The sequence below is a fragment of the Corvus cornix genome, chromosome 3 (assembly GCF_000738735.6).
Source record: "Corvus cornix cornix isolate S_Up_H32 chromosome 3, ASM73873v5, whole genome shotgun sequence".
NCBI lineage: Eukaryota > Metazoa > Chordata > Aves > Passeriformes > Corvidae > Corvus > Corvus cornix.
In genome coordinates, this window is record NC_047056.1 from 24,415,011 (window position 1) to 24,438,830 (window position 23,820).

Genomic DNA, 23,820 nt, shown 5'->3' on the forward strand with positions numbered 1-23,820 from the left:
TTAAGTTTACCCAAGAGCAGGATATACAAATCCTTTTCTTTGTTTTTCTTTCCTTCTCATTCTTTTTATTTTCTCCCTAATTCTTATTTCCTTCCTGCAAAAAAATCCAACAAAATTCAGCCCTTCTGTAAGGAGATACTGTAGAAGATAAATAATTTGTGTTTTATAAGCAGAATCATATGCCATTCTGAGTAGGGGTAGGAGAGTGCTTGTACAATCTGTGCCTTTTCATCTCTGCCAACAAATTTTGAAAAGTTGTTTATCAGCTTTGAGGATGTGAACTGAATGTTAGAAAAGCAGTTTAGATCTCTGAAACTCTGTGGTTATTGTCACACAGTGGAAGAAAATGCCAGTGTAGATTTTAAACCTGGACTTTGGATTCTTACAGAAAACGTAAGAGATTTTTTGTGTGCTTAGTTCTTGTGCTACATTTATTATTTTTTATATATTTGCTCTGCAAGGAGAGACAACCATGCAGCTTGTAAACCATCTAGATCAAACAGACCTGTTGCCTATGCTAAAGGGAAGACGATCTTAACAAGATATGAGCAGGAGTTTCACATGGAAAGGGTGGCAATCTAAGAGATGGGAAAAATTATTAATAGCAGCTGTCTCAGGAAAATGAGAGATACAGACCTCCCTTTTCTTAAAGTCAGGTGTAATAATTATTTATGCAGGTTACATGGCAGTGTTGCAGGTAGCCTTTGGATTTCTTGAGCCAGATGATGGATTAAGAAAGTTTTTTCTTGGGCACTGTCAGATTCACCACATACACTTTTGCTTATGGTGGTCTGCCAGCCTGGATTTGAGGGTAGAACTAAAATTTCCTTTCTTTCCCACACAGCTCTAAACATATGTACACTTTGGAAAAACTACTAATTGACTTCTGATTCATCTGATGAGCTGGATACCAGTAATTGGATGTTCATCGTGTTGCAAATAGCAGTGTCCATGGCACAGCTTTGAGTCTGCTGCTTGCTGCTACTAATGAGCTGCTTAAAGAAACGCCATACAGGACTGTGGCTTCACACATCCTGCAGCAGCTTGCTGCAGTTCATACAGATGTACACGTGACCAAGCACACCTTGAGCCCTGTAACAGGATATTTTCTCATTTGGAAGAATTTGCATTTGAATAGGTGGTACAGAAGTCAGGTAAAAGGGGGAAAACCTAGTTGAGGTTTATCATATAGAATGCCCAGCTCTTTCAGCACTGCTGGCATATTATTGTTCTCATGAAGGTCTGTGGGACCCTTCTGTTCTGTAGTGTTGTTACAAACTAGCTTGAAGCGCTGAAAAATGGTTAAAGAACTATTGTGCTTGCTCTTGCATTTATTCATGTTATATTTAATTTATTAGGATCTATTTATTAATGTAGCACATCATGATTCATACTACTTATGGAGGTAATCCTTCCTTGCTTTCCACCCACAAGCTCCTTGCTCTCAAAAATCTGCAGAACCAGTTATCAAAAAACCACCACCCATCAAGTTTTGGAAGGTGAACTTTTCTGCTAATGAAAGATGTGATGGTTTCCATAAAATATTTTGCTACAGGCCTGTGATAAACATGATATAATTGCCCAATTGCTTGTGGCTGACTATTATCCTGGAAATTGTTATTATCGTAATATGCTACTTGGAAGTACATAAAAAACCATTTTGCATTATTTTGGAAATAATTTTTATTGTTTGAGAGTAGGTGTGGCATATTAGTTCTTAATGGCTGTACAGTAGTTATTACTTTGTTTTGTGACCTCCTTTAGAAATATAATGATGAGGTAGTGTGGGAGGATCACCTTGGATAATTGTGTAGGAAAACTGGATAATCCCTTAGAGGCCACATGTATGTCCATGCTATCCAGCAGGAATTAAAAGCAGACCTGTTCCCTGTAAACACAAGTGATCACATTTTTTACCTGCCTGCAAAAGTGCTCAGATTCATACTTTCAATAGTAATATTCTATTTAAATGACTTGTAATCCGTACAAACTGTGCTTTGGATTTCTTATCCTATTTGAAAGTAATAGCAAATATCAAATTGATGTTAGATATTCTAACACTCATCTGAACGTTGCCACAGATGTGGTATAAGTAAAGCTAATTAATTCAGCTTTGGGAAATGCTTCCTTAGGCAAATTGACAGTGCATAGTCTAGCTCACAAAGTTAATTAAGTGGCCTTACTACAGCTTTAGGGGTTAAATATCACAACTAAGTTAGTACAGTGAAACATGTGGCAAGAAGCCTCATGCAAATGAGCAAATTGGCCAACTGCTAACTTAAGAGAGCTCTTCATTCACAGTCTGAATAAAGTTGTTCAGATGGTGAGACTTACTGTTTTTCTTTTGTATGAAATTTGGCAGTAATTAGATTTACTCCCTCTCCCCCAAAATCTGTATTTGTAATTGTTGCTGCTGTAGCATCTAACTGCCAAATGTGCACTTGAAGTTGTTGCCGCAACCATCTAAGCTTAGAGAGACTTATGCACAGCCACCTTTCCTTTGATGTGTGTGGTAAACTCGCTGCTCTTCGGCATTCTCAGCTTTTTATCTGTAGGTTTGAAAATATGTTGTTGATACCGGGTATGTGTATAATTTTTGGGCTGAGTGTAGAAGAAAAAGGTATACAGGAAAGGAAGAAAGTTTGGAAAGGTTTCTGAAAGTGATACTTTCTTTGAATTGAAATTCTGTTCTAATACTGGTCTAATACAATTTTAAAAGTATTTTAGCAAACAGTGAAACGGCTGTAGCTCCACAAATGGTGGTGGTGATTTGAATCTCTGCATTTAGGCTTGCATAAGCCAGATGTAGCTAAGCTGAGGTATGGTTTCAACAGTAGAAGCAATTAAGTTTAAGAGGTAGAAAGTTAATGCACTGTAGCTTTGGGTACTCTGCCGTTTTAATTCAGCGTTGGTCTGTCCTGCTGTTGAAAGGAGTAGTCTTGTTTTTTCCCATTATGTCTTTCCAGTCTCCTAGTTCTGCTTTTTTCTCTTTCTCTTGTTCTTTATTTTCTTTTCTTGGTAGATCCACTAGGCCAAGCAATTGGAATTGACCTGGGACATCTGGGTGAATAAAAAACTAATTGCATGGTCTGACTCAGAGGGTGGTGGTGAAGCATCCAGACTGTGTGTGGAGTCCCATGGGAATCTCTGTGGGGACCTGTCTTTACCAGTGACTGGAGCAGGCAATGTGGTGCACTCTTATCATGTTTGCAGGTGACACAAGAATGGGGGGATGACCCGGGGGTGGCTTGAGGGAAGGGCTGGTATTCAGAGATTCCTAGAAAGCAGGAGGAGTGGTATGTCAAGAACATGAAGATGGTCAGCAGGGACAAATGCCAAGTCTTGCACCTGGGAAGGAAGAGCTCCTGGTAGGGATATCAGCTGGGGCTTGGGGGAGCAGCTCTGCAGGAAAGGCCCTGAGGCTGCCGGCAGACAATAACTTCCTGACAATGAAGGGAGTTGGCCAAGAGCATCCTGGGCAGTACTACCAGGCACAGAGCCAACAGATCGAGGCAAGAGATTATCCTCCCTTTGCATCTCATCGAGGGATATCGCATCCAGTTTTAGGTTCCTGATAAAGGAAAGTTGCTGATAAATTGGAATGCATTCAGCAAAAACCACCATGATGGACACTTGCCCTTCTAGGAGAGTCAGCTGGAATTGAACTTGCTCGGCTTGGAGAAGATGTGGACTCCCAGTGCCTTTGGGGAGGTTATAGACCAGAAGATGGAGCTGGACTCTTGGCGGTGACTAAATTGAAATGGGAGTGATTCAGATTAGATATGGGTAGAAGCTTTTCACCATTACTGGGTGATGGAGAGGTTGTGTAGTCTCTTGTCTTCAGAGATTTTCAGTTGCTGAGTTAACATGGGCTGACCTCACAGCTGAGCCTACTTGGAAGAGTAGCTTGTGCTAGAGACCTCCTGAGACCCTTTTCAGCCTGTTGTCATGATTTTTGATTGAATGTCCAGATCTGAACTCTAGCTGGAAAGAATGCTGCCAGCATTTTGGTGGCAGTAGAGGGAGAACTTTCTCCTTTCTTTTAATATTGAAGATTTACTCCTCCTCCCTGAAGATAGTCTTCAATGTTTAAACAAATCTCTCTTACTCTCTTCTGCAATACACAAAGGGAGCACATGGGGGGTTATTTTGATTTAGTTAAAGAAGAGTAGCGTGTCTGAGGAATTTACCTTGTTTTGCTAGCTGATGATTAACTGTACAGTTGTTTGAGCTGCATTTAAACCTTTAAATGTCTTTCAGGACATTTAAAAAGTTGTTTTAAAAGAAATTTTTAACTAAATAGGAGTATTGTATTTCTAGAGACTTGCCCTCAGTTTATTTTTATTTTAGTTGCAAAAACAAGCAATTCTTCCTCATAGCAAGCTTCACTCATCACATAACTATAAGCAAAGACACTGTATTCAAAATTTAGGTGGCACAGACAGCTCTCTCTTCTTCTCAGGCTCACTAACACCACCATTTTCTAACAGTGCATCCTACAAATTAAGTGGAAGAGGGAAAAAAAGAGAGTGTTCATCATGTTTTGAAAAGTGGTGATGCATATGTAAAAAGAATGAGGATTACCATTTCTTTCCAGTATCCATTGCTTGACTGAGTCAGTTAAGTCTCATTTACATCAGATGGGAAAGGGAAAGTTGCACGCAGTCCATGAAAGTATCACCAGATCACTCTGGTTTTCAGGATCACAGTAATTATTTACCATTGATGATTAGAAAACCCACATGTAATAAATAGACCACAAGTTTTAAAAGCTCACTGAAGATGCCTGCTTTTGCTCACCAGGACTTTTCTTTTAAATAATGAAATATTTCTTGTAAACCAGGAAAAATACTAAAAAACAACATTCTCTTAAATTTTGCCCAAGGCCTAAAGGGGATTGTGTGATTTTTTTCAAAAAGTGATTGTATTCATCTTTGGAGTCATACCTAAGAGTTTCAATATAATATTTAGCTGAGCAATTTTAAATTTATTTTTTTGTCTCTCTAATCATGGAACAATGAGGTCTGTGTATGTCATCGCCATAATCCTGCATAAAAATGTTTGCTTGCTCTGAGCTGTTGCCTCTCTTCCCTTGCTGAATGGTGAAATGTGCGTATCTTGGTGGGTACTTTATGATTTCCTGTAGGTACCTTCTATTTCACTCCTTTTGATAGAAATAATCTCTCCTTGGATGGCAAATGAAATTCACATGTGCTGTAAATCAAGTCAAAAATGTGACAAGATCTCTAAGAGTTCTGCAAGGTTGTTACCACTTTCCTTCTAATGGGTGTTAAGGCCAGATCATTGCAAAAACCTGCTTCAAAAGCAGCTCTCTGAAGGTTTCTTCAGATGCAGAATTCTTTGTATTGCCATCAAGCAAATTTAGCTTTCTCCCTTCTTTATGCTATCCAGTTTCCTTTCCTGGTATAGGTTTGTGTGACTGCTGGGACAAGCTATTACCTGTTTTACAAAATCCTACTGTTAGCATTGGTTTTATATTTTAAAGCTGAAGCAGGAAATTGTAAAATTATCCCAATGGTAAATTGTGTTGAGTGGATGGAACTGTTCTGTGTCTGGCTGTGGTTTCCTCTACTTAGTACTGAGTTGCCAGATCATCATGTGTAAAACATCTGTTTTATTTCTAAAAATACAAGAGAAAAAGTTACATTGTTTCATGTTTAGGTTTGGAGTGTTTTAAGAGATCGGTCTAAGAGACATTTGGTTTAAGCTTCAGGCTCTTGGATCAGCATTTTCATGTCTTATGTAAGATTAGTGCAATAAATTTGATTCAAGGTGGTGGGTTTTCTTCTTGATTTTTTAATTTAAATTCTTACTTGAGGAAGATATTGAGATGAGTGTAGCTGTCTAAAGCTGTTTTAAACTCTGGAATATCAGCCCATATTGTCCTGTGTTTTGTGCCTTATCTACAGTCAAATGCTTTTTTATATGTTGACCAAACTTGGGTTTGGATGCCTGAATTACTTAGAAAAAAACCCCAAACACAAGGTAACTAAAAGAAACATTAACGCTTGAAATTGGAAATCAAAATGTATCTTGCAATGGTCACTTATTGTAATAAACAGTTGTAGAAATTAGTTGCTGGAAACATTGGTGTGGTTTAACCCCAACCAGCAGCAAAACGCCACACAGCTGTTGGCTCACTTCCCCCAGGTGGGATGGGGGAGAGAATTGGAATTAGTAAACAAAGTAAAACAAGGAATTATTCACTGCTTCCCACGGGCAGGGAGGTGTTCATCCATCCCCAGGACAGCCGGGGTCTGTGACACACAGCAGTGAGTTGGGAAGGCAAAACATCATCACTCTGAATGTCCCCACTTCCCTCTTCTTTCCCCCACCTTTATATGCTGCTCATGATGCCATGTGGTGTGGGACATCCCTTTGGTCAGTCGGGGTCAGGTGTCCCCTCCCAGCTCCTTGTGCCCCTCCAGTGTCCTTGTTGGTGGGGTGCTATGAGGAGCAGAAAAGGCCTTGGCTCTGGGTAACCTGTGCTCAGCAATAACAAAAACATCCCTGTGTTATCAGCACTGTTTCCAGCAAAAATCCATAACACAGCCCTACACTAGCCACTGTGAAGAAAATTAACTGTATCCCAGCCAAAACCAGCAAAACATGAACCTTTTAACACAAATTTATATTTTTTAAAATAATTACTTGCCTAATTAAAAAATGCTTTGCCTTGGCATAGATTTTTGTAAAGATTTATTCATCATCAGTATTATAGATGCCAAAATAATTCAAAATTGAGTTATAGTCTGGCTTGAACCTGTCCATGTGTCGGTGAAGTTGTGGGTTGTCAGGTGAGATGGGCGAAATTCTTGTTTTCATTTTTGTTCTCTTGTTCTCTCTCTCCACAAAATATGCCAAAACAAGGAAGGGGGTGGGGTTGTCTACAGCAAGATAGACCTAAAGTAGAATTGGGTTTGAAGAAGTTGGTTATATCAGGGTGTGTTGTTATATCACTTTTATGAAAAGAACTGTTAGAAGTGGAATTGACTACACACAGGCATGATTAAAAAAAGTAGTAGTGTTGCATTTGGAGAGAACTGTGGTTGCTATGAGGGTTCAGGCAGGCTTCATTTTGAAATAGTGTCTGTAGGTTGGTTGTAAAAATGGTTATTATTAGTAGAGAGGGTGAGGTCCTCTGTTGTAGGTAGTTACGTGAAATACTATCTCATGCTGAGGTTCTGTTGTTGAGTTTCTGAGAAATATTTTGTAAACTACACCTGGTTTTTTAGGTGATTGATAATTTACCAGGCAGAAAAGTTAGAGAAGTTATTAAAAGGTCTGTATTTTTGCATCCCTTATTCAGAGAGACTTTTTGCCCTTTTTGGGATGCTAGAGGAAGTCCAGATTCAGGTTCCACATGTCTCAAAAATCCACTAGGAAGGCAGATTTCAGCCATCAAGATCCCAGGATAGGTCTTTTGGAGAGCGTGCCATTGTGTTACATGTTAGCAAGCACTGGGAACATTGCCCTTCAACTCTATATGTGGTTCTATCTAGTATCTGCTTTTATTTCTTCCTGTCTTGCTTAAAAGAGAAATAACTTTAAATCTTATTTAAATATGCAAATTTAACACACTGCGTTTGTTGTCAGTATCTAAGAAGGTAATGGAATAATAGAAGACACTAGGCTTTTTCAGTTTTCTTAGACTGATTTTCCAGTCTTAGACTGCAATTATGTGTAGTAAATTTCAGTTCATAGAAAGTGTGCTTTCCTCCAGGACTTCTGTAAAAGTTTTAGTAGTAGTAATACTGGCAAGAGAAAGTCAAACCCAAAACTGGTCAACAAGCAAGAGAAAAAAACAGAGGAAAGAAGATGAAAAAAGAATGAGTAATGTTGACAGGATTGTTCTTAAACTGTGTGAAAGACATCAATGCGTAGTACAGTAGGAGAGGAGCATAATTTTTTTAAAGAGTTGAAGTAGAAGTGTATAATTCAAAATACTTAACATTCTGTCAAGTTACATAAACTGTAGTCTTGTTAAACTCATCTTTTCTTTGAAATACTAAAGGAGGTTGCTAAGGGGTGGGGGGGATGTCAAATGAAATGGTTGCAATGATGTTATGCAACAGAGTTAATTTCGACCTACGCTCTGCTTCTCTGCAGAAGAAGTTGAAGAAGAGTCTGAAACTACAATTGAGGTTGATTTGACTGATAAACAGAAACATCAGCTGAAGCACAGAGAGCTTTTCCTTTCTCGCCAGTATGAGTCCCTACCAGCAACGCATATCAGGTAAGAAGTAGTAAATACAATTTCTCTGTGTGTTCTGCTGGGTGGATTGCCTGCCAGTAGCCCACCTGCTTGAATGCTTCAGCCTTGCAAAAGGGCGCCGTTGGTCTTGGCTGAGTTGGTCCAGGTTGTCCCATGAACTGCTTTGGAAGCGCCTTTGTTTTTTCCTTCTGTTACTTGATGTTTGAGCCTTGACCATTTTGTCTGGCCAGGGAAACAGCAGATGGGTTTGGAAAGGAGGCAGTGGCTCAGTGGTCAGATCTGCAGTTTAGGGCTGCATGCATGTAAAATTAAAATTGCCCCAACTTCAGAATGTGAAGAAGCCATGACTTGAGTTTGGCTAAATGTTGCAGAAACATTTCAAGTATTGTTTTAAATTGCCTTTAATATTAATGTAGGGAAGAAGCTTGCTAAAGCTCGAAAAGTGTTTGTTGATTTCTTTCTGTAAATGACCTAGGTGCTCATGTCATCATCTATTTAGCAGTCAAGAAAGCTTTTTTTTGTGTTGGGAAGAGTGGATGATAAATCTAGAAATGGAAAAGAAACAGCACAGTGATGGGGGGAGTCTAGTTTAGGGTGAAACAATGCATTCTCACATTGCATTCTTAACGAATTTTCATTTTCTCATTACATCCCGCTGCCCCCAGCTATTTCAGACCATAAATGTCTAAAGGCTACCAAAAAAAAGTAGATATTGTCCAACAGCAGAAACACTTTGTATGTGCATATTTATTTTCTCTCTTACTGGCAAATCACATAATCACGGAATATTCAAATCACATAAACACTGAATATGTTGGAATGGACCCACAAGCACCACTGAGTCCAGCTCCTGGCCCTGCACAGGACCATCCCCAAGAGTCACACAGTGTGCCTGAGAGCATAGTCCAAACGCTTCTTGAGCTCTGCCAGGCTGCCTGGTGCTGTGACCACTTCCCTGGGGAGCCTCTTCCAGTGCCCAACCACCCTCTGGGTGAAGAACCTTCTCCTGATATCCAACCTAAACCTCCCCTGACAGCTTCAGGCCACTCCCTTGGGTCCTGTCACTGGTCACCACAGAGATGTTGCTTCTCTCTCTCACTGACAACACAAAAACTGGAAGTTGGAAAATTTTGTATTAATTTTCTGTGCTTGATTCAGCTACTTGTTCTGAGTTTGAGAAAGTCATTTAACTGTCAATTTTCTGCTGCTCCAACTATAGCATGGAGATAATAATCCTGTGCAGTTTCTTTTACTTACTTTGACATTTAGGTATTGAAATAAGGTATTCTCCTTGCAGAGGGAAGATTACATAGAAGAAGTATTGTAAATGTCTTCTCACCTTACAACTCGGGGAGCAAATACAATAGAGGTTCTCCAGTGCATAGTTCACAAAGAAGGCAGAAAAACACGTGAATTCATAGTGCATGCCACACAGCACAGCAGGCAAAAGCAGAGTGATGACTTGCATCTACTTTTCAGAACAGATGAATGTTGTAGGACTGTGCTGTCACGTGTTACTAAGACCTTTACCAAACAAATTCTGGAACAAGCTTGATGTAGATAATGACGTTTCAGCAACCTTAACTCTGTTTTAAAAAGAAACAAGAAGGCAAATACACTATAAAATATGCCTTATTTAGCTTTTTAACTTACTGTGTTCACATTCTGTGATTCTCAGTAGTTTTCTTAACTTTTAGTAATTAGCTCATCCTGTAAAGATAATAGAAATACTGAGAAGGTGGTACTCCTCTAACTTTCTTCCATCATTTTTTCACTCCAGAATACTCAAGGATGCAGATATCACAGCCTCTCTGGGTGTCTGTTTCAGTGTTTGATGACTGTTGTGAATTTTTTTTCCCTGTCATCTGTTTGGGATTTCACTTGCTGAAATTTAGTGTCTACTGCCTTGTGTCCTATCACCGTACTTCTCCAAAAGGAGCCTGGCTCCATCTTAGTTATCTATCTTTTCATTAGCTAATTGAACAAAGCAGTAGAATTTCTCCCTTTAATTGTCATACCTTAAGAGTGAACAAATCCAGTTTAATATCGTCTGCAGACTTGTTGAAAGTGTATTCAGGTTAATAAAGATATTAAACTGTTTGCTCCAGGGTCAGCAATTGGGGAATGCCCCCAGTAACCAGGTGCCAGCTGGACTTTGTATCACTCACCACAGCCTTTTCAGTCTGATGGCTTTTTCCAAGCTTAATTGTCTACTTATCTAGTCCATGTGTTTCCAATCTGCTTGAAGGACACTGGAACACTGCAGGCCTTGCTCAAGTCAGGTTCAATGACATTCTCTTTTGTCACTGGTCTACCAAGCCGGTTGCCTCCATATAGAAAGCGAGGGGATATTTGTGCAATAAAAAAGCCAGGGTAGCTCCATGATGTGGGCCTTTGCTCTAAGCACCTGCAGTTTAGCCCTGAGATAGGAAAAACTGGATTTACAGGAATAAATGACACTGTGGTATGGAGTGGAGATTGGAGGTTGGAGATCAGTTCTCTCAAGAGTAAGAACACAAAACCTCAACCCCTCTGGAAGGGACAGGAGAAAGTTTTAAGTCAATTTTAAGAGAATGGAGGAGGTTTTTGGCAGCTACAGATCTTGAACTTTTCATGACATCTTCAGCCAAGAAGAGTATCTGAGTGTAATTGCCTTTTTGTTGTCATTTAAGGAATAAAAGAATTTTACCTAGTACGTTTTTATTTAGTTTTTGCTAATATGGTTTTGCTGCTTTTGTTTTGTCTTCTTAACTTTATCCTTTTTACATTTTTCAAACTGAGTGGCAGAGGAAATTATACCTCCTCCCCTCTGAAAAATCCTCTCACTAAGGTTACTTTTATTCTAGTTCACAATTCCAAATACAGTGATGTCTCATTTATACACCTGTTGCTGTTACTTTGTAGTTGAGTTACCTTGCAGTTACTTTAGTGGGTTAGATTTCTTTTATGTGCATGTCTAATTCTGAAGCTCTTTGGTCTGCAACGGTGGGTTTTGAATAATTCTGATGCCATTTGTTTGCTCTTGTATTAGTGAAATACAGTTTCATTCCTTATTCTGATATTTTTATTTTATTGTATATACATTATATGTAACTTTTATTATGTGTAATTTGTTTTGTTAGAAATGCTGGGATTTTTTAGACTTCATCTTGTCTCCCCTTTAAATTAGGTGTCACTATGCCATTTCAGTAGCTTTAGGGAGCAGTATAAGTTTTGGCATAAAAAGCACCCAAAGAGCCAGATTTAGAAAATAATTAGTAGTAGGTATTGTAGTAGTAATCAAACATGGCAGTGCTGCCTTGTGGACAGAGTTCTTGCAGTGGAATGTATTTCAGAAGGTGGAATTGCCTAGCTGGGTGCAGCACTGTTCTGGAGTCATGGTGTGTGGTACAGTACAAGTTCATGCATCAGTCTGGGGATCAAAGACAAGGCTTGTTACCTTCATGCCCACTTGTCAAGTTACAAGTGAAATTATTGCCTCCCCTGTCTGCTCAAATGTGTGCAGTCAGTAACACCCCTCCAGTGGATTATCTCTTTCTTTCATAATCCCTGCATATTACAGGTGCAGTTTTGCCAGACTCTGTAATCCCACGTCTTTGTCACAGCTGTCCTGCCAGCTGGACTCCCTGAGCCACCCTCCTTGATTAATGTCACGCAGTGAATGCACCCAGGATTGGTGCAGGTGGCTCCTATAAGCAGTGCCATCCCAGAGAGGGGCTGAGTTGAGCCAGTGCTGTGTACATGGGGTTTCAGAGGTTTGAGCATTATCAAATACAGCATTTTGGAAAGGCATGAAAAGTTATGGGGGGAAAAATGGTGAAAGTTGTCAGGAAGTTGAAATTGTTTGCCAGTGTTGTAAAATTCATCGTAAAACTTAGCATGTAGTGAGAGTGGGTCCTTGTATAAAAATCTGCAAATGGTTATCTTTTTGGAGATGCACTGGGTTGTCTGACTTGTGATTTGGGCTTTATATTTATTTTTCACTCTTAAGCTCTCAAGAGTTAATAGGTATTAAACATGTTTAGAGTGTTGTAAAAGATTGCATTAGCTTCTAAGTTAATTTGTAATTGCTCTAAAGTTTAATATTTCTTATGAATAGTGAAGCAGCATTTATTTATACATCAAGGTTCATCTTACCATTTCAATACCTTTGCTTATTTCTTGTTTGCTTATATGGTGTTTTAGTCTTGGGGTCGTGGGGTTTTTTTTTAGGTAAGATGGTGATGACGATTATATTTTAAGTGTTTGGAAAGCATACATAAGTCAAGCACTCTCAGATGTCATAAGAAAATCAGGGGTGAATCTTTTGGGCTGCTTTATACTGCAATAACAACCCCCACCCCCTTCAGAAAAAAAAAACCAACTTGCATTATTTTACATGTGCAGGATATCTGTGCATTATGTAGATGTTTGTCATTATGGGGTTTGTTCAAAAACTAGTAAATTTGCACTGTAATCTTTAATAGGGAGTGTTTATTCAATCTGCAATTGGATGAACTAAGTGTTTCTTGTGCTTTTTAGAGGATCATATTTGTTGCTTGACATAAACAGCAAATTCAAGTTTTCTGTGCACCTACGGCCTTTAACTCAGAAACACTTTCTGAGCTTTGATTCTGAAATCTTTTGACACATACCCTGTATTTTAAAAACTGACAAACAAAAGACAAAACCAAGAAAAGAACCCTCCAAACTATCTTAAGATGTTCTAGGCTTGGTTTATTGCTTCTGTTCCAAGACAGAAAGGACTTCATGAGCCTTTTAAAAATTGTGATTGCATAAGATAGTTATATTAAAAGCTGATTAATATGATTGGGGAGAATGTGAGTATTTTTGCAGAATGACTGTGCATTTGTGACATTAAAGAGCATCCAAATAGTCAGATCATGAGAAGAGTTCTCCAACTTTGATTAAGAAATTTGGACCTTCTGCATATTTTTATATGCAAGCATACAAAAAAGTGTACTTGAACTTCTAAAATATTAATCTATAAGGGCCTTGGTTTCCCTCTTTTGACATTATTCTGATCAGTAATGCAGTCCAGAACACAGTGTTAATTTTTTTTTTTAGTTTCGTGTTTTGTTTGTTTTAATTGTTTGGTGATGGTGGTTTTGTGTTATTTTGTTGGTTGTGTTTTTGGCTGTTGTTAAATGGTACCCTTGCTCTTGGGCAGACTAAAGGAACTTTGATTGGTACCACTTCGTAGGCATAGCAGAAAAAGCAGCTTAAGAATGTGCAGTTTATAAGAACATGCCATGCTTACAAACTGTATCAGTGTGACACTTTTTAGATGTGTTATAAATGACTCAGTTGTTTGAAGTATCAATATTAGTGAGTCCTGATGAGATCATGAAGAAGAAAGAACAGCAAAAAAGAAAGTTGGGTGATAAAACTGAGATTTAGAGAAATACTTTTCTTCTGAATGTGGGATTCCTTCATTCAAAACACAACAAATGATCTGAAGCTCAAGATAGATACGGCAGGTCATTTTATAGTGTTGCTTTTCAAGACAGGCCACTTTAGAATTTAGTGGTATTACCGCAGGATTTCTAGGTTTGGCATTCCTGGCAAACTAGACGTTTCTGCATACAGGGTGTGTGGGTATATATACAAATTTTAGCTACTTTTTAAAAGCTTACTATGAGCCTTATAAGCCTGATTATTTTCTGGCATAAATCAGACTGGATAAGGAATGAATTTGTTTTGCATAGGTATATGCTTACCTGATCATTTGGATTGTTGAGCAAAGTATTCTTCCTTTCTGGATTGAGTTTATTTGGAGGAAAGGGACCTTTGAAGCATGTCTGACTCTTTTTTTTTTTTTTTTTTTTTTTTCCCCCCAATAGGATTCAAAATATTCTTACTTGAATTAAAATGAAAATTCAGTCTAGGAGAGAATTCTGTTTTCAGATGTGGTCAATAGCCAGTACTAGTAACAGTGTAAGAAAAAGTATATTTATCAGTGGAAAACTGTCACTTAAATATCTGAAAATCAGTACATATTTCCCTGTAGTGATACAATTACAAAGTAGGAGCCTTTCATATGGTGTAAAACTTTTATGCTCAGTTGCATGGAGTGATGTGTGTTGCTTCCGAGCTGGGCAACTTGTAATGGACTTGATGATCTTAAAAGTGTTTTCCAACCTAAATAGTTTCATGATTGTATGAAAAATCATTCCTAACCAGCCTCCTGTGGTTTTGTTCAATTCATGTGCATCACTGCTGCTGTGCTAAAAGGGAACAATTTTTTTTACTTTTAAGCATGAATTAGTCCCTAGAGAAAATATATCAATGACTTGAGTTTGCAACAATGCAGTTTCCAGTTTACAGCAAGTACATCTACAGTTATGCTTGTTTTGAGATATCAAAATATGTAGTTTTACTATGGCTGCATTAAGAAAATATTTACCTTTTAATTACTTTTAAATCCATGTCAGCTGGGCACGATTGCTCTGTAAATGTTACCAATTTCAAGTGGTCAAAATTAGCACTCTAGCTCTAATTAAAACTGAATTTTTTGACTAAAAGCCACACTCAGTATAAAAATCCTGGGCCATGCATATGATCTGTGCATGTGTTCAGATGCCAGGCATTTACTAGTTCATTTAGATGTGCATAAATCAGTTTGCCATGCATTCTATTTTTAATTTTATTTGATCAAGCATGTATTAGTCAGATAATATCAAGTTTATTGATTTATCTTTTGGCCACAGATACACAATTTTGTACTCTTCAGAAGATTGGCATTATTTTGTCAGAGGCGCAGATCCCAGTAGTAGTCACCTAGCGAATACTTTTGGTTTTCGTTTGGGTTTTCTTCTTCATGTTTGAGATGGCTCTGTAAATGAACAGAGACAAACTTGAGCCAATTCATTATGAATCAATACAATGCAGAAAATTTTTTTTGTCAATTCCAAATTTTGATTGAATATTTTAAAAGTCAAAATGTAGTTAGGGATCTATTGTAGGTTTAAATCACTATGATGATGGGGTTTTTTTTTGTTTTTAGTGTTAAGCAATAGCTTGCTCTCCAGTTAATCTCTTTGCAGTCTTGTGAACTTGAAATTTGCTATAAAGACATTGGTATGTGTCTGTCAGCATCATTCTGTGCCCCTTAAACTGTGCTTCAAAGTAAAATGCACAGGTACTCTTAATATTGGCTTCCAGTGACTGGGGAATCAATTTCATATAATTAGTAGAAGCTCTTTGAGCTCCACAGTTCCCACTCTGTGGTTTGGTGATCATCATTGCAATTTAGGCTGCTTGTAAGGGATCGTGACTTGCTCAAACTGGATGTTTCATTGGAAATCTTCAGGACACTTTCTCATTTAAGAGAGTTCAGGAAAAAAAGTACTGTTATTTCAGGTAGCTCTCTCTTTCTTTACTTAGTATCTGTACCTTTCCCACTCCTCCTTTTCTCCCTTTATGCTGGATATGAGAAAGATTACTCTTGAGTTCTACTCCTGCACTTGCTCCTTTCTACCCCTCTTCATTATGCACCTTCATTTTAGTTTAATCTCTGATTGTCACTGAAGTAACAGCATATGTTAAAATCAAATCAGATTTTTCTCACAAGCATAATATTTCCTAATATTCTTTCCTGTTATTTTATTTTCAGACTGTCTAGCTAGTGACTCATGCTTCTGTGTTCCAAATGTCTACCAAGACACTAACATTTCTTGATGCAGATCATCAAGATACAATTGGTATATATCTGTACAAAATCATCCAACATAATTCTGTCATATTCAGGAGAGCAATTAATAATTGTTATTTCCAAGTCTCTGGGGTCATGCCTGCATGTGTTTTTTTTCTTTCTGCCGCTTGTATCTGAATTAGCAATGCATTTAAAGTTTCATTGACTTGGTGGGAACCCAGAGCAATGAGTTCTGAGAGTTCTTGCACTGTGTCATTGTCATAGGCTACATCTTCATTCCAATAGGAGATTTCATTGGCATGGTACTGAACCCATGAGGTTGCCTTTCTCTACTCCTATCATTCATGCTGGTTAGCAGGCAGCAGGTGTTTTGTTTCTTGTCATTTCTTTCTGTATTTTTTTTTTTTTGCATACCTCCTGTTCCAAGAAATCCTTGTTTTAAAAAAATTAGTATCTCATGGGCTGTCTTACTCATCTGGTGAAAATGTGAAGAAATAGCCTGCAAGAACAGCAGAACGGGAATTGTAGAGGCTTTCCACTGGTGTGCTGATGATGCCTTTTCCTGGTCTTAAAATCAAGAGTCATACACAGTTAAAAGGGAAAAAGGGATTTTACCTTGGTATTTATTTTAAGGATCCTTAGGTGCACATGTCCAGGTCAAATGCACCGAAATGCACACTCCCAAAAGATCTGGTATAACATTATGGGTTTTACTAATTAGCATATCTATCAAAAATTCCCCAATGAGACGCTTGAATGAGCCCCCCTCCCCAAGGAGCTTTCCCCTGGATGGTTCTATCTTAGTTTACAGAATGTGTTCTGGAGAGGACCTTGGAGTCTGGTCCCCTACCTACGAAGCTTCTAAAATGTTTAGTCTCTCAGCTTGACAAACAAGTCCAAGAATGTAGGCAAAAAGCACTAAGAATACAGAAGTTGTAAAAAGGTATAACAGGGGTATAAAAGAAAAGGCAAAAAAATCTTCATGGCATCACTGAAACCAACAGGGACTGTAAAAAAATGAAGAAGTTGCTGTTGATTTCGATTCATTTTGATAGTTTTAAAATAGAAATGTTTGCATCAGCTTTTTAAAAATGTAGGTAGAGATTTTAATCTATATTTTTGAGTACTTTGAGAAAAAGGTCTTTAAAGAACAATTACCCAGACAGTGCAAACAAGAAGGCATTTAAGTGTATCTTCTGGGCAGTTTGGTGTTTTGCTCTAGGTTGTTTAACCAGACTATACTGAAGTCTTTTCATAACATTGTCTGGTGTAATTCTTGAGCTGGTTATCATCATCTTTTGCCTTCATTGTAACAGCTTAGTAAGGGCAGTCTTGTCCTTTTCTCATCTAAATATTGATGTCAGAATCTTGTCTAAAGTATGTTCCCACATTTTTCATTCCTCTATTTGGTCTCACTGAAATATGGTACTTTTTTGTCTTTAGTTTTCAAGATCTCTTAGGTCTTAGCTTACTCTCTGTGAAGTCTCTACTTCAGGACTGGCATGGTAACTGACATCTCATGTAGAATGTTGATTTTCATTAGGTCCTTATTGAAACTCAAAAAGTCTCACAAAGCTGTCATTTATTTGCTAGAATTTAATTCTCCTTTTCTTTGTTCCGCAGTAAACAGTCCCCCACCCATCCAAGGTAATATAGTTCCCTAAAACAGGGAGGGGAAGAAAACAAATCCTTATGTTCCCCACAATGAGACTTCTATCTAACATGATGACTAGTATTTCTTACCATTTCCTTTTAATCCTCACTAGTGTCTCTGTGCTTTGAGGTTTCAGCTGTAGATGGTTAGAGGTTTGGTTTTGGGACTGTATGGTCCTAGCTTTCGGCTGTTGAAGAAATCCTTTCCTACAAAATCATTAAGGCACTTTTTCTATAGTATGATTTTTGTGAAGAGAGAGAGTGAGTCTCATTTCTATATTGTAACAGAAGGGCTTCCCTGGGGTATGGAAGTAGGTTGTATGTATGGAAAAATAGCTTGTCAGGCATCCCTTAGCTGATGGGTGTAAATGATCAGGAATCGTCAACCCACTGGTGAAGTCACCTGGGACATACAAAAAAAACTTACAAGCAGACAAAAGCTTCTAACAAATGAGAGTGAAGAAAGGTGTTGCATGTGAAAAGAGCTTTCACATGATTAATGCTTTAAAGAAAAAAGTTATGAGTTGTGGCTCTGGCTACTAGGACAGGTGAAGAAATTCAATCCTAAGTGTTTTATATGATAGAAGCTGGCAAATACCATGAGCACATATATACAGTCAAGTTTTATTGTCTCCTTTTACTGCAAGACCTCTAAATTACTTTTTGTTGCTGTCTGATTTAATAATATAATAAGTTTTGTTGACATAGTTGTCAGCTCAATGGAACAACTCTTTATTTATGACCAGTTTAAATATGAAGTACATCTAAGAGCAGAAAGAATTCTGGAGGCACAACTTAATCTCATCAAAATTAAATTGTAATGAAGACATAAAAGCTAACTTACTTTTTTGTTTGCTGTTTGTGTATTGCTGAGGTTGCTGAAACTTTCCCTCAACATTCCTACAAGATAAATTTTGCCTAATTCTGTAGGAAATAAAAACAAATTTTCTGAATATTTTTAATTTGAGAAAAAGGACCAAACCAGATATGTCATCTTAACATCAAGACCTTCTGATGCTGTTAACTAATAATTCACCTTGGTGATACCAGTTAAGTCAAGAATGCTGCTTGTTGGAGGAATACAGCTTAGATCAGACAATCAGAGTCACATAAGAGGAGGAAGGTTTCATACGTGAAAAAACAGTAGACAACTCTTCATTTATTTATTTAATTATTTTTTTAAAGCCAGCTCTTTGTAGTTTTTACCTGAGTTTTGTTCAGTTTAGTGACAGATTTCAGGCAGGAGACTCCAATAGAACAATGAAACTGTGGCATTGTATGCCTTCAGTCTAAGTAATACTCAAATTGCACAAACAGTAGGATTTCTGAAAGAAGAGAGTGTAATTTTATTTTGGTGTGTGACTGATTTCATAATCTGGTAAATGCAGCGTACACGCTCTTTCATTTGTTTTTGTAGGTAGCTAGCTCCCCCTTTCTTTTCTCTGTCTAGTTTAGAATAGTCAGATTTTATCCTGTTATATTGATTATTTATTTGATATGGCTCTTTCTGTCCCAATTTTCTGAAATTATTTACAAACATTAAGGAATGAAGCTCCAGAACTCTGTAAGGAGGAAAATATTGTTTTTAAATCCAGAGAAGCTATGGGTTTTCAGAAACATCCCTTAAAGAAATTACTCCCAAGTCGCCTTGTAATGTGGTTTAAATGACATTAACTTTTTCTCCAGGGCTTTTTGATTATTAGTATTGAAGAAAGGGTGAAAAGTGCAGTGGTGGTAGGAGAATATTAAGGGGCATATTACTGCAAATCAATATTCACTTAAGTTATTTCCTTAGCATCCGTGACTGAGGGGTGCTGGAAACAATACAATTAACTAGATGCTTGGTTCAACCCAGCAGGGCATTTGCAGCTAGACAGAGAAGCTTTTCCTCCGATGGGAAAGAAAGAGAGGAGTTACATAAACAGAAGCTTTTATAAGTTTGGTAAAGATTCTAAATCACTTATATTAAGTATTGCAGGTTTCTAGATTACAGAAATGGGTAACTGTAATATAGAGAGTCAAAATTAGAAAAAAATCTGTGATTTACCTGTTTTCAAATGTGAGTTTTGTTGTTTTTTTATTTTTATTTTAGTGTCTGCTGCAGTTCTAGTACTGTCTTTATTGAGACACAAGTCCCTGCAGTAAAGAGGTCATATATGCATACAAAACATTACCTCTGTAACCTCTGTGGCTCCAGCCGTTAGATGGTTAAAGTGCTGTACAAAGAAATGTAACATCCAACAGAAATTCACTCACTTAGAAGACATGCTGCAGGGACTAATCTTGTGTCTTAATGAAATAAAATGAATTTTTTAACGGACCAGCAATAAAAGATGAGGTCGGTCAATAAAATACTCTTGCAGTCGCGATGGCAGTGAAGCAGTGAATGCCTCTGTGGTAATTGGAGTTAAAGAAGGGCAGGCTGTAGTGGAGAGAGAGAGCATACTAGACCTCTATGGAATAGAAGCAGACTGGAAAGGTATACTCCTGGTTAGCCTTTTACATTAAAAACCCCAATAAAATATTAAAATAAAGTTGGAAAACTGACTTCGTGCTACAGCATAATTAATTTTTAGAAGTGAAGGCTCTGGAATTATCAAGGCCAAAGGTTTCAAAAGCACCGTCAAGGAAATGGGGTATCGAGGAGGTTTTCTACTTCTCCACTGCAGGAGGCTTTTCCTCTGCTGTTTATTGTGCTCAGACTTTCTTTCTCCTCTTCCCATCATTTCTCTTTGTTGATGTGGTTCTCCTGACAGGTATGACAATGAGGAGGAATTCCGGAGGTAATGTGTGGCTTATCCCCCTTTCCCAGGATGTGCAGTGGCAGTGATTAAGGCATTAGCTGGCTATGTTCACTTAATGATCGGCCATTAGCAATCGGCTTCTAATGCCTCTGGTTGAGCTTAGAGTCAGCATTCCCTGACTTGAACGACAGGTTTTTACAATACCTGCTTTGGTGTTATCTTAAAATGAAGATGGTGTTCTTCAAACAATTACTTTTTCTCTATTTGTATTCTGGTCTGTTCCCTGAGGGAAGATGGGAGATGGTTGTTGGGGCATAGTTCCTGTAACTGTATGTATAAGGGCACAGGAACCTCCTGGCAAATACCAACTAAACTGAGTAAAATTTAGGTGCATGAAATACGAGGTGCTGTATGTAAGGGGTAACAAATATATCTTCATATATATACACACATACGTACATACATATATATGTATAAAATGGTCGTTCAGTTGTAAATGGTAACATAAAAATGCGAGTTGTTACCAAGACGATTCAGCACACTTTAAATTTTTCATCCACATCCATGAGTGTTTCTTTAAAATACCATTTGTTAAAAATAATTCTGCAGGTTATTCTGAAGAGAAGCTGGAGACAGAGGAATTTGAGGCAAGGCAATGCTGGGGGAGATGGGGATGAGAAGGGGGTGAGGGCGGTGGGGTCAAACTCCCATTGCCTTGACTACTTGTGTTACACATGGGCAGGTCTGTACCACTGCTGAGCAACAGGAGGCTGCACAGAAACGCGGTTGTTAGCACTTTAATGTGGGCGTAGAAGAAACTAATAGAATTCCATGATTCATTATTAAAAATAGTTCCATTCAAAAGAGAAAGGTGCTTTGTTTTTACAGCCTCAAAGGTAAAACCTTATGTTCTTTCCAGTTTGGGTTGTTTGTTTTCAGATTATATACTAAAAATACTGGAGATAAGTCACTTGGACTGGTGTTTCTTTAATCCAGGCCTTTTTATTAATTATATGTGTATGTATTGTTTGCCATTGTACCTCTTCTCTTTCTTTGCTTCTCCATTACTGAAACTATATCCCAGTTTGTATGTATTTGAATGCTTGGGTCAATACAGCCATTTATTTTGATGCTTTGATGTTAATTTTGGTATTTTTAAAGTATGGCAATGCTTATTTTTATATTTTATAATATTTTTATATTTTTAGTGTAGAAGATTAAGGTATATCTGGATTGTTTTCTTATAAAAAACTCTTTACTTGAAATTTGAACTTTTTACTAAGCAGCTGTTCTTGCTTGTCTTTCTGTAGGGGAAAATGCAGTGTTGCACTTCTGAATGAGACAGAATCTGTGCTGTCATACCTGGAGAAAGAGGTAATTGTGGTTTCTATTAAATATTAGGATGGGTTTAATTTTCTTTTACAGCTGCATTTTTAATAAATGGACAAACAACACTTTGAAGATCTTATTTTGAAAAATAGCTTAGAAAAATTAGTTGCTCAAAACACTGATTTTAAAATGTTATTGGATAAAAAATTAATTGACACTCTTAAATGATAGGTTTCTTATGAATATGTTTGTATTTAGAAAATAATTAATTTAAAGTAATTCAATGCGGCATCTTACAGAAGAAAAATATAGAGATGTTTTCCTGTAGTCGATACTGAAGGGAGAATTCACATGGTGCTTTTTTTTCCTCCTTAATCTTTCCTTTTTTTTTCCTTTTATTGTATGGAAAGTATCTCCTCACCTTCCTCTAGAAGGTACTTAGGATGCTGAGCTTTACCAGAGAGAAAGAAATTTCCCCAAGAATTTGAAAGATAACTGTATTGCAAAATGCCTTCAAAATAAACATATTTTTCTTTGGAATGTCTTAATATAACATCAGGAAGACAGTGGTTTGTAACTGAAATTAACATGCCTTTATTTTTAAATTCCTACACCAAACCACTGATAATCAGTAAAAATATTTCTGAGAGCAGGACTTGGCCTATACTTATGTGATTGTTCCACATTTGCCAGTACTGTTTTAGTGCCTGAAAAGGATTTACACAGGCAGTGTTTTGTTTTTGTTTTCGTTTTTTTTTTTTTTTTGAGACTAATTTATAATGGGAAGTCAGTATGGTAGAGATACTTATGAGTGGAAACATGTTAAATTCAGAAAGCTGTTAACATTAATTCTCTTCAAATCCATTGATATATTTTTGTGTATGACTCTTTTCATTATTGCTCTGTTCTGAAGTAAGTCCTATCAATGAGAGAAGTTTCAATTAGCTTTTAAAGGTACTCATGAAACATCTGTATTATGTAAAATAAAGATTTATGTACCAAATCTGTGTTCTGTCAAGTGTGCAAATTTCCAAATGGGAGGTGTTACAAGTTAACAAACCTAATTTTAAAAATTATTATGCTGTTGCAAATGTGTCTTTTTTTTTTAGGATACTTTTTTTTATTCATTGGTGTATGATCCATCATTGAAAACGCTTTTAGCAGACAAGGGAGAAATCAGAGTGGGGCCCAGATATCAAGCAGATGTGCCAGACATGCTTGTGGAAGGTAAATATATGATCTTTGATTAGTGAAAAGAATAAAAGTCCTCATATTGCATTATTGCTCATGCTGACTTTCTGAACTAAATTAATACATAGAGGCAGTCAAAGTAAGATGGTAGGTCTGAGAAAATTTATGAATGCCAGTAGATATGGAAAAAGAAAGGGCTCTTGAATAGCTGTTAAAAATATGTCCGTTTCCAGTCTGTGCATAGGCATTCAATATTTGTTTGTTTAATTATATGGTCTGGTTAGTTACTTAACATAGGCTGCATTGAGAGAAGATGTTAAGAACCAACCCATTTTGTAAAATAATAACACTGTAGTAAAACAAGTGAAAAATATATTTCTTCTTTCCCTTTTAAAATGAAGAATGCATAGAGAATGTATGTCTTTGTTTCTTCTTATTTTAACATATTGTCTTTCTTTAAAGCCTCTTGTCTGTTTTGTAGCAGGATTGAAACAACTATTTCTAGCCTTGGCATTGCTTTAAAATCACTAATATTTTTAAAATTTTATTTATTTATAATCTAGCACAACTACCTATGCCTTAGTGTTTTGCTATGTACAAACTATTCTTTTAAACAAAATTGCAAGTAAAATATTTATTTCATGTTTGTATGGCATTTAAGAAGTATGAATAGCCATGTCTTGTTGTACTTGCAATTGTATTTGCCCATTAAATTAAAAAAAAAAAAAGTTTCCTCAGAAGTATCTAGCTGTAGATACTATTTTCAAGAATCATGGTAGTTACTCTTTAAAAAGAAAGGATTATGTGAGAAGAACATCACTTGCAGTAAGTCCAAGGAGTTCTGAATGCCCCAAATATACATATTTGTAACCTTAAATGTTGTGTTTTCTACTCACCATGATCTGCTTTTTTTTTGCTGCTGTACTTTTTCTTTTGCACAAAATCCCCCATTATTTCTGATTTCTACAGAGCTTATTTAATAAATGTATAAAACAAGAATAATTTGGTTTCCT

At 37.2% G+C, this 23,820-nt stretch overlaps 1 protein-coding gene across 2 annotated transcripts in view; it reads left to right on the forward strand.

The window, feature by feature from the left end:
• MTA3 (metastasis associated 1 family member 3) overlaps positions 1–23,820 on the forward strand; it is a 136,788-nt gene that overhangs the window by 15,083 nt on the left and 97,885 nt on the right. For both annotated transcript variants that reach the window (XM_039569009.1, XM_039569010.1), the window contains exons 4-6: positions 8,131–8,257; positions 21,598–21,661; positions 22,726–22,843. In XM_039569009.1, coding sequence (XP_039424943.1) covers positions 8,131–8,257; positions 21,598–21,661; positions 22,726–22,843 — 309 coding nt within the window. The remainder of the gene's footprint in view (positions 1–8,130; positions 8,258–21,597; positions 21,662–22,725; positions 22,844–23,820) is intronic.